This window comes from Eptesicus fuscus, chromosome 13 (genome assembly GCF_027574615.1).
Source record: "Eptesicus fuscus isolate TK198812 chromosome 13, DD_ASM_mEF_20220401, whole genome shotgun sequence".
Taxonomy (NCBI): Eukaryota; Metazoa; Chordata; class Mammalia; order Chiroptera; family Vespertilionidae; genus Eptesicus; species Eptesicus fuscus.
Genome location: NC_072485.1, coordinates 56,296,314 through 56,308,340, shown reverse-complemented (window position 1 = coordinate 56,308,340; position 12,027 = coordinate 56,296,314). Strand labels below are relative to the sequence as shown.

Sequence of the window (12,027 nt, the reverse complement as noted above, 5' to 3'; positions counted from 1 at the left end):
ACTTAGCTTCAGACTTAAGCAGTAGAGAAATAACTTTCTCTTCCCCCCAAACTTTGTTTCTATCCACAGCCTTAGGAAATTTATTATTCAATGACAACAGCACTAAATTATCTTCCAAATAAAGCCTGTGATAAGATCTGCTGGCATCAAAGCAATTGCTTCTTCCACACCTGACATGTGAGACTCCAAGAATAAATACTTGGTGCTATGCCATTGTTAAGAAGTTTCTCCAGTCCTCCCTACAGAGGCCTGTCAGGCAGATACGAGAGCTGGGCTAGAGTCTACTTCCATGCAAATTCAGATACTTCTACTCTCCTCCACAGACTCAGTAAGCCTCTTGCCTGTGCTTAAATTTTGTATTGATACAAATTCTTCAAAGTAACTGATTTGTTATTGAAAATGCTAACTGAATAAGAATATCAGCTAAATGAAAGTATGTTTAGTTTCTTACACCAGATCTTTAAAATGAGAAACACTGAAGAAACAATATTCCGAAGCAACTTTAGATATTTGGAAACTTCTTTATGCATCCTTCCTGGAACTCAGTATGACAATAGTAGAAGCTTTCCCACATTATGCTGCTAAAGCAGCTACAGACAATCCTATATAATAATCCTATATAATAAAAGTGTAATATGCAAATCGACCGAACAGCAGAATGACCAATTGGCGGAGGGCAGGGCTGGCAAGCAGGTGGTGCCAGACCAGCCAAGGTGTGTGCCAGCAGGCAGAGGGAGGGAACACTGATGGGGGTGGGGGGTGGGGCAGCAGTGACCAGCGGTGGTGGAGAGGCGATTGGGGGCTCGCCCAGTGGCCTCCCGCAGAGAGAGAGACATCCCCTGAGGACTCCCGGACTGTGAAAGGGTGCAGGCCGGGCTGAGGGACCCCCCTCCCCCAGTGCACAAATTTTCGTGCATCCAGTACATATATAAATGAGCATGGCTATGTTCCAATAAAACATTATCTACAAAAGCAGGCCGCAGGCCAGGTATAGATACCTCTGATATAAGAAATAGATGTGGGAGGGATCAGGGCCACCATATTGTACTTTTTCAGAGAGTGCCACTCACACTGCAGTCTATGGGAATCGAATATCTTCTGGAGTGCACAAACATTCAATTTACTTAACATGGTTCATAGAGTCCTTCTACTTTAGAATAGTATTTTAAATCTTAGTGAAATTTTAAAAATATCATCAATCTCTTTATCAGGGGATGGCAAATGACAGGCCATGGGTCAAATTCAGCCCACTACCTGTTTTTATAAATATGTTTAATTGAAACACTGCCATGTTCTATGGCTGTTACTGTGGTAAAGCTGAGTAGTTGGGACGAAACTGTGGCCTATACTAGTAAAGCTGAAAATATTTACTACCTGCCCTTTGGTAGAAAAAGTATGCTAACTTCTGGCTTTGTATCTATTAAGCAATATGATCCTATATAATAAAGGCCTACTATGCAAATCGACTGAATGGTGGAACAACTGGTGGAACGACTGATTGCTATGATGCACACTGACCACCAGGGGCCAGAAACTCAATGCAGGAGCTGCCCCCAGCCCTCAGGCCCTGCCTGTCACCCTGCAGAGGGAGGTGACTGGCAGTGGCGATGGGGGCAGGGATGGCGAGTGGGCGGTGCCAGACCGGCCAAGGCGGGTGCCAGTGGGGGCCCCGATTGTCCTGCCAGTTGCCCCCAAAATTGGCCCTGATCGCCAGCCAGGCCTAGGGACCATACCTGTGCACGAATTTTGTGCACCGGGCCTCTAGTTTACTAATAATTAATACAACTAAGAATTAAGGATAAGTTTTTCATAAGGAAAAAATGGTATCTCACTAAAAGTAATTTTAAAAGTTTTAAAAATATGTTGATAATAAAGAAATAATCTAAAAAGGAATATGATTTTACTTTTTCTATGTTGAGCTAATCATATTTCAAGCTAATCATATTTCACAAAAGTAGAGAAATATCAGTTTTTATATCTGTTAGAATTTAGAAATGAAATTATCTTTCAGTTAGTAAGTTCCATGAGTATTCATAAAGGACTTGCAATCAGTGTTATAGGTGTGTTTGGTTCTATATCCACTTCCTCACAGCTGGCTAAAATGTTGGGCCACTTGCCAGAATCCTGACTAACTCTTTACCTTCACATTCTGACACATTTGTCATTTGATTTTTGTCAGATAGAATCATAATTGAATAATTATCCCTCCTTATAGGTGAAATTAACAAAGCACTGATTGGACAAAAGCACCCTCTTAACAGACCATTTATAAATTCACAGCTTTGACATCTGTGTCCTTCTCGATTCATTGCCCAGAATTCATTTGTCACTAGAACAGCTCACATCGTGAATAGATAAAGGTGGGAAAGCCTTTATCCCTTAGAAATGCCTCACAAACTTTTGGACACTAAAGGAAAAGACTGAGCTGCATAAAGAAACAGTTCCAGTAAACACTAGCATCATTACTTGTTAGAACAAGAGTAAAATATTTAGAACTAAAGGAGATAAAAGTAAAAATAAACTGTCATCTTTACAATATCTATATATATATAAAAGCCTAAGTGACCGTCTGACCAGCCAACTGTCTGACCAGCCGAATGTCTGGTAGCTCTGATGCACACTGACCACCAGGGGACAGATGCTCAACGCACAGGCATGGAAACATGGAACAGACTGATGAATCTCAAGGGGAAAGGGGGCAGGGGAAAGGTGGAAAGAGATTAACCAAAGATCTTATATGCATACTAGAGGCCTGGTGCATGGATTTGTGCACCAGTGGGGTCCCTTGGCCTGGCCTGCAGGGATTGGGCCAAAACTGGCCCAGTGTACGAATTTGTGCACTGGTGGGGGTTCCTCAGCCTGGCCTATAGGGATTGGGCCAAAACCAGCTTTCCAACATCCCCTGAGGGGTCCCGGATTGCAAGAGGGTGCAGGCCAGGCTGAGGGACCCCACTGGTACACGAATCCATGCACCGGGCCTCTAGTAAAGAAATATTTGATTGAAATAATAGTCAAAGATAAAATTTTTGATAGGCAGAAGAAAAATGTAGTTCTAAGTCATTAAATCATTAAATATTTTGAGAGTAGAATAAGCTTAAAATTTGATTTCCAGCCGAAGCCGGTTTGGCTCAGTGGATAGAGGGTCAGTCTGCAGACTGAAGGGTCCCAGGTTCGATGCCAGTCAAGGGCATGTACCTTGGTTGCAAGCACATCCCCATTGGGAGGTATGCAGGAGGCAGCTGATCGATGTTTCTAACTCTCTATCCCTCTCCCTTCCTCTCTGTAAAATATCAATAAAATATATTTTAAAAATTTTTTGATTTCCAGTTTACTTAATAAGGGTATCTTAAAAAAACTTAAGAATTATTTGGAAATTAAAAACATTTTCCCATCATTATTTTATAATAGCGACTAAGGCACGAAAACTTAGCTAGGCTAAAACGTAGAGTTGCAACATGTACTGAAAAATTATGTACTAAAAAAAGGAGAAGTTAATACTACTCAATATCACTGGAAGAAACCAAAATAATACATCTGAACAAAGCAGATCTGACGATGAGGAAGCAGACAGTGAGTTCTGGAAACGCTAAAGGAAACCTCAAAGCACTATGAACCACTGCCACAAGCTGATGGCACACTGACATAAGTTATGCAAAAGTCAAGTGCTATGTAAAAGGCAGGTGTTAATACCATGATTGCTTATATTCATTTCCCACTCTTATAAGGTAAAAAAACTATCACTAATCTCTTGTTTACCAGCTGTAACTCAGGAGGGAAATTAACATTTATTGAGTAACTATGTCATGTCAAGCCATTTAGACTTTTGACTGATTCTATAAAGGTGGATTACAGATTTTTTTTTACAGATAAGGAAACTGAAGTTCACAAAGATAAACTAACCTGCTCAAATTACTGGCCTTAATCAGGTAATTAGATAACTAGTCAATTGACAAAACAGGGATTCAATTTATGATCTATCTGCAAAATATATGTGCTTTCCATTATGCCACATTTATGTTTTTCAAAAGGAAAACAGAGAAGGAGGAACCCCATTTCCCTAAGGTAAATGGACACTTATTGGAAGAGGAAGAGAAGGAAAGGGTTGAGAAGAATTGGAGATTAATAAAATTTCAGGGCAAAATGAAGAAAATGGAAATGTTCAGCTTTACTTGGTCTGAGTTAAAAAAAAAAAATGAGATGGACAAAAAGAAACACTAAAAGGAAAGCAATTAAGCAGAAATTAGAGAGGAGTACATAAACTGTACTGCTCAGTTTTCCAGCAGCAAGGAAAGCGTATTTGCAAATCTGGAATTTATAACAGAGGCCATTTCTCATTAGTGTAGATCAGGCTTCCAATCAAATTACTAGTACAATGTAAAACCTCTGTGTAAAACCTTTGAGAGGCACAGATCTATCAGAGAATGGTATATATCTTCACTCTATTTTGCTGCCCCCTTCTGAATTATTTGCGAAATTTCCTGTTATGAGACAGGGCCTGCTTCCCTCTACAGAAGCTGAAAAATTACAGAAAGTTGCTTTCCCTCGCTCCCTTGCAGGCGAGGCATGCTTACAGAAGTTAGGCCCCACTAATGACATGCACCTAAAGCTCTGTCTTCCTTTCAGAGGCAAGGCAGCAAGGCCTACTGTTGGCAAGATCAGCATTGCAATGTGTCAGTTAGTCCTCAGCATCAGAAGTGGTATCACTTCTAAATCAGTCCTATGAGATAATTTTAAGCATACTTCCTAACTGTATAAACTTACAGCCTGGTTTTCTCATTCTCACACAAACTTTAATCTACCCTATTGTTTTAATAAATTCCTTTCTGTTGAATAGCCAGGGCAGAGTTCTATTTCTTTCAACAAGAACCCTATTATGCAGAGGGGAACATACATCCTACCTAATAAAAGGGTAATATGCAAATTGACCACACCTTTGCTACACCTAAGCCACGCCTACCAGCCAATCAGGGCAAGTATGCAAATAAACCCAACCAAGATGGCTACAGCCACAGAGAGCAAGGTTTCCCAGGCAACGAAGGAAGCCAAGCTTCCCGCCTGCCCTTGCTAGGCCTAAGCCTCCACTCAAGCTACAAAGTTTCAATTATAGAAGGTAAACATATCTTAACAGAAATGGTGGCAGCCACGGAGCTGGAGAGAGCAGGCCAGGGTTGCCCCCAGCAACGGAGAAAGCAAAGCTTTCCGTACACCCTGGCCAGGCCCAGGCCTCCGCTTAAGGCTACAACGTTTCAATTACAGAAGGTGAATTAACCCCAACAGAAATGGCTGCTGGCCACAGAGCGAGCAGGAGGCTTGGCTCCACTCCAGGCTACAAAGTTTCAATTGTAGAAGGTAAATAAATTCCAGATACCAGGGTCTCCTCTTGGGTCGCCAGGGGGCGTGGCTGGCCTGCAAAGCACCACAGGCCCCTTCCTCAGGGGCTTATTCTACTTGCTCAGGCCGCCCCACACCCCAAGAAAACCCCCATCCTAATCCGGGACACCCTTCAGGGCAAACCAGCTGGCCCCCACCCCTGCACCAGGCCTCTATCCTATCTAATAAAAGAGTAATATGCAGATTGACCATCACTCCAACACACAATATGGATGCCCCATGTGGTCAAAGATCCTGCCCCATGTGGACACAATGGCCACCACAAGATGGCCAGCAGGGGAGGGCAGTTGGGAGGCACCAGGCCTGCAAGGGAGGGCAGTTGAGAGAGACCCAAGCATGCAAGGGAGGGAAGTTGGAGGTGATCAACCCTGCAGGGGAGGGCAGTTAGGGGTGACCAGTTAGGCATCAATCAGGCTGGCAGCAGAGTGGTTAGAGGGTGATCAGGCTGGCAGGCAGAAGTGGTTAGGGGCAATCAGGAAGGCAGGCAGGCAAGCAGTTGGGAGCCAGCAGTCCCAGATTGGAAAGGGTACAGGCTGGGCTAAGGGACACCCCCCCTCTCCATGCACGAATTTCATGCAACGGGCCTCTAGTTGTAAATAAATTCTTAAAATAGGGCTGTTCCACTAGTTTTGTATTCAAAAGGCTCTGATGTGGGGCCTGAACATACATTTTTAACAAAAGGTCCATAGAAATTGTGTTGATTTGTCAATATTAGGAAACAGTGAGTTAGGAAATGGCTATCTTAGTAATTTTGTGTTGTATTGGACATAGTCCTCAACTTTATTTATGTATTTATTTTTAAAATAATTTTTTTATTGATTAAGGTATCACATATTTGTCCTCATCCCCCCATTCCCATCCCACACCCCTCCCCACGGATGCCCCCACCCCCTGTTGTCCTTAACCATTGGTTAGGCTCGTATGCATGCACACAAGTCCTTTGGTTGATCTCTCCCCCCTACCTCCACCCTTCCCTCCCCTCCCTCTGAGGCCCGATAGTCCGATTGATGCCTCCTTGTTTCTGGTTCTGTTCTTGTTCATCAGTCTATGTTGTTCATCATTTCCCCTAGATGAGCGAGATCATGTGTCACTAGAAATATACTTATAAGAACTGAATGTGAGACGAGCAATAATAGTTATGCTGACAGGCAAATGAATCAGTCTGTAGTGAGTTTCTTTCTGGACCAACAGTTCTTTTGAGACCCAATTTCAATGTCCACCAGTTCCTTATGTGTACATGTCGGCACTGACTTTTCAGCTCTGGATGGTGGACAAATGGTGGTAATGCAGGTCCGACTCCTAGTTTGGTCTCGCCCGGACCCAGGGGCACGGCTTCACCCGGACTCAGGGGCGCGTGGCCTCACCCGGACCCAGGTGCGTACGGCCTCACCCGGACCCGGGACCCAGCCTCACCCAGATCCAGGGGCACACTGGCCTCACCCAGACCCGGGATCCAGCTTCACCCGGACCCAGGGGCGCGTGGCCTCTCCCAGACCCAGGGGCACGCGGCCTCACCCGGGCCCGGGACCCAAGTCCTCAACTTTATAATCTCCATGGCTGTAACTCAAAGAAGGTATATATTCTGAAGGACTCCATTAAAACTTTGAGTTTAGTTCTGACTATGTGTGTGTGTGGAGGAAACCTTTCATTTTGCTTATAATAAAAGGCAGTGAAAATGACTTTCTTTTCTAGTAATGTGGAAGATGTCTCCTTTAATGGGCCCCTAAATTTTCTATGAAGTAATTGTAATCTCAAAAAACTACTACCAGTTTTATGAATTAAAAAAATGAATTATTTTTTTTAATTTTTTTTATTAAGGTATTATATGTGTACATATCTTACCATTGCCCCACCCACCTACTCCCATATACGCCCTCACCCCCCAGAGTTTTGCGTCCATTGGTTATGTTTATATGCATGCATACAAGTCCTTTGGTTGATCTAAAAAAATGAATTATTTCTATGTGCTCCTATCAGCTCACAATTTCAATGTGTCCCATTCACGAGGATGTTAACCTTGATTATATGATTAAAGTGGAGTCTGCTAGGCTTCTACACTGATTACTCTTTTCCCTTTTGTAATTAAAAGATAGTTTGTGGGGAAGTTTTTTGAAACTAGGTAAATGTTCCATTCTTTTTTTTTTTTTTTAATATTTTATTGATTTTTTACAGAGAGGAAGGGAGAGGGATAGAGTTAAAAACATCGATGAGAGAGAATCATCGATAAGCTGCCTCCTGCACACCCCCTACAGGGGATGTGCCCACAACCAAGGTACATGCCCTTGACCGGAATCGAACCTGGGACCTTTCAGCCCGCAGGCCGATGCTCTATCCACTGAGCGAAACCGGTTTCAGCAATGTTCCATTCTTAATCTAACTTTCAGATTATTCATTTATTTATTTCTCAATGGAATTATTGTTTGTCAGCTTTAAGTGATACTCCATAAATTCTTGCTGCTAAAGATAAAGCTACTGAAGTATACACACTTCCTTCCACTTGCCCTCAGCATTCCCTTTCTAATTTTTCTGAGATGTAGTATTTGACATTGTTAGGATATAAAACATTTGTATTCCATTTTGTCATCCTAAGCTTTTGTCTTAATTCTAGCTATAAAAATACGCACTGATTACGACCAAATATTTTCATAGTTTCTTCATCATTTTGTTGGTTGAATGTAAAACACTACAATTCCTAACACATAATTAGCATTAGTAAATCTTAGCTAAATTAGTATAAGCAGTCTTTAGTAAGCCCAATTTCATTAACTATACAAAATTATTTCTATTAGTAGTAATAGTAATAAATGAGTACCTCTAAAGTACTGTGGAATTTCTTGGTGATAACAAGGAGAATGAATACTCAAGTTATTGGCTGACTGTGTTTTTATAAAGGTTTTATTTACTCTATGCCATTATAGATATGAGAATAAAGTGAACTCTAATATAAAAGTAAGCCGTGGTCCCTTCATGCATACATGGGTCTTCAATATTCCCCCTCTCATAATTCAATCATCTTTCTAAAATCTTTGCACTGCTAAATGCTTAGTAAATCTTTCCATTAGCAAAACATAACAGAAAACTCTATTTTGCAATAGCAGAATGCGCATCTAGTTGATTGGTGATATTCATCAAGGCATATTCAAATGCACAAAATAGGCTAAACCACTTCATGTTACTCACTTCTGACTTCTCCTTCTTTCCTCTTGATTGTGTTAACAGATAACAATCAATAGCACTGCTTACGAAGGTAATGCTGACCTCTTTTCAGTATACCTCCAGATTATCTTAGTCATATAAAAATATGGCAAGAGCTAGACTTATGAGCCTCCATTTTATCCCTCTGATGGTGGGAAAAACCTCTGCCACTACTTCAACTACAACCTCATTATTCACATGCTCTAAGTTCTTAATGAATTTCATCAACAATTCAATTTAAATGTATTAAGTTGCTGTCACTCCTTCAGTAAGATCAATGAATATCACCGAGGGAGGTATGGAACCAGTTTTTTGAATCTTCCCTAGAACAACTCAAGGCAAAAATAAGATTCAATAAAATACATTTTAGTAGGGAAATGATGAATAGTGAAAAGAAAGATCTAGCAAATCTGAGATTAAAAAAAAAAAATCAATCAAGGCCTGACCACTTAATATGTGTCATCCAGGTCACATTTGTTTCTAAAACCTCAAAGAGCTGTTGTGAGGTTTACATGTACTAACATAAGTAAAGGTAGAGTATATTACTTGGCAGCTTGTATAGATAATCAACAGTTATTAAGTGTAGTTCTCGTTTTTTTAAAAAGCCACTGCATTTATAGAATGATATAGCTAATAAGTTACAGGGCAAAATATATCTAAAAATTCTAGCCAGGCTCATGTCAGAGATCAGGGACATATCTTAAAATGGTTGCAGAAAATATAGTTATAAAATGAGAGCATTTTGAAAAAAGAACGGTAATTCATTTAAATGCTATTATAAAAAGGACTCTACTATACTGGAGAATTTTCTCTGTGTTTTATGTTTTGGCCTTATTGATTTCTATTATACCATTACTACCAAAGTAATTTCATAGACCACAGATCAGCAAGAGGCATAATATGGTCCAGTGCTTTATGTCACTACCTCCAAATATCTCCTTTTCATCTATTTTTATATAACACTTTTATCAATTGTACTCTGACCATGGATACCATTTGTTGATCCCGAATTTTGAGAAAGGGAAGGTGCAGGGAGAGGTGAATGAAGGAAGACCAATGCTATTCAATTCAGTTTTAATGATTCAATTCAGTAAACATGTATGATGTTCTACTATGTTGCAGGAGCTGTGGAGCTCACTGAAGAATCAAAGATGAGTAAAACATAGTCCCTGCCCTGAAGGAGAACATTTTGTTTGTATACAACTCTTCCCAGCAGGCCTATAAAACCTAATCTCACTCTGAGTAAGCAGAGTTAACATGATTAAAAGTTCATAAAAAGAAAGCCTTCCAAATTTACTGGGGTCCATTTAAAAATACTGATTGGGTATGTTGTGTTTTAACAACTTAGTAGAAGCCAGTCACTATTTAAATGTTCTCATTAAATCACACAGAAACCAGGTTTATATATTTAGTGAAGTCATGGAAAATTTGCCATTAAAGTGAATAATGTCCAATCTAGCATGCAATACTCTTTTGGGAAAAAGAAAACTAAATGTCATAAAGATTAAAAATAAAAAACTTTGTGACATTTTGACCTGAATATCAAAAAGCTTCAAAATCTGGTCATTAATGTTTTTACAAAAAGTGTTCTTGAGAATATCATTAACTTTGAGTCCTGCATATCTTATGTAATATTCTACTATCAACAGTATACTGAACGAATGTCTTATAGCTTCATTTAATGGAAACATCTTTCATATCTATTGGGAACTTTCTCAGTCATGCATAGTTTATTTGAAATCCAAAGGTTCATTTGGTTCTGCCAGACTAAAATAGGTTATTAAAACTAGAATTTTATACTTACCCGATCCTCCTTTTGTCAAGTATTTGTTCTTTGCATAAAGAACAGAATCTAACATAGATTCGAAAAGAAGAAAATAACCCTGCAAAAAACAGAAAAATAAAATGGAGTTTGGAAATGTGTAATATCCTCACAGAAAGATCAATTTAAATATCTGCCTACTCTTTTAATAAAAATATACTGTATATACTTTGTCTATGCCATAAAATATTCTGCAAAGTTTGAAATTATTTTTTGCAGTAAGTTTTCTACATAATAACTGTTAGAAAACCAGGCCAGGGTATAAAGTGAATCCAGAAAATTTATTATGGTAGAATCTACTGAACCTTTTTTATCTGTGCTTCCACTTTCTAGACTATTGTTTCTTTTTCATTCAAAGAAATATTTCAGATGGAAATTGTTTGTTTTTTTTATTTTTCAGATGGAAATGGTTAACAAAATCTGTAACTCTCTGGAATATTGCAAAATTAATCTAGAGTGGTCCTCAAGATTTTGCTCTCTGGGAGACGTCTGGACACATTTTGATTGTCACGGATGGGGTGGAGGGATGCTATTGGCATCTAGTAGAGAGAGCCAAGGATGCTCTCTGATGAGCACCCTACAATGCACAGAAAAGCCCCCATTAACAAAGAACTGTATGGCCCCAGATGATATATCCTGGTTGATCTAACCTGGTCTAGAACATCATTTCCCAAACAGTTTCCTGCCCCAGTGACTGTCCCTTTGTTTAAAAGAAAAAAAGGGGTGGGGGGAGTTGGCTTTAATCCAAGAGATTTGAGAAACACCAGATGCTACATCCTCCTCTTAGAGATTCAGAGTGCACATTATCACAATAAGAGTTCTAAGAAGTGTTAAGGTAAAAAACACTGAGGAACATATTTTAACCACTCTTTGACTAGACACCTCCTTTTTATTCCTATTTAACATCTATCAACACCTCGCACAGCTAGTGTTGTTAGAAACACAGTTCATGAAACAGCCCCAATGCACTCCAGATTTTAGAGAACAATAATGAATCCTCTGCCAAGAAAGAAAAATCATAGCACAAAAGAAAAGATAACTTGTCCCTACTGGTGTCACAAACACAGTGCATTCTAACAGTATGCTACAATTTATTAAATAAATGACAAAGTAATCATAAGTGAGAGGTTAATGCCAGTTTCAGTTAGTCTTTCTCCTTCTAGGGGCCCATCCGCCAACAGCCCTGATAAGCGAGGAAAATTAAGTGCTCGGTGCAGAGCTTAGCACATACTATACCTATTGGTCAGGGTGAACCAGTATGAATTTTACCCTGATGTTAGCATTCTAAATCAAAACTGTTCTCACTCATTTGCTTTGTGTACAAATAACTGTTTGACAGGATAAATACAACTGCCTTTAACCACAATAAAAAGTTTTTTTAATGGTTTCTCTAGAACAAGAAAATGCAAATCCGGATGGAAAATCTTCCCAAGAGATTAACAGCAAATTTAAATTACAAAAAACACAGCTCTCATGCTTGAATCACTTATGAAGGAAGCTAATTAAATTGCCGCTAGCAACTCTACTCTGGCATTTACCCCCAACACACTAAAATTCATTGATAAGAAAATAATTGCCTACAAAAGAAAGATTTTGCAACAAAGCTTTTACCAATGTGT

At 39.7% G+C, this 12,027-nt stretch overlaps 1 protein-coding gene across 1 annotated transcript in view; it reads right to left on the bottom strand.

The window, feature by feature from the left end:
* Positions 1-12,027, bottom strand: part of PRMT3 (protein arginine methyltransferase 3) — a 98,267-nt gene that overhangs the window by 40,167 nt on the left and 46,073 nt on the right. Inside the window, exon 11 of the mRNA XM_008148971.3 lies at positions 10,391-10,469. Within this exon, the coding sequence (XP_008147193.1) occupies positions 10,391-10,469 (79 nt within the window). The remainder of the gene's footprint in view (positions 1-10,390; positions 10,470-12,027) is intronic.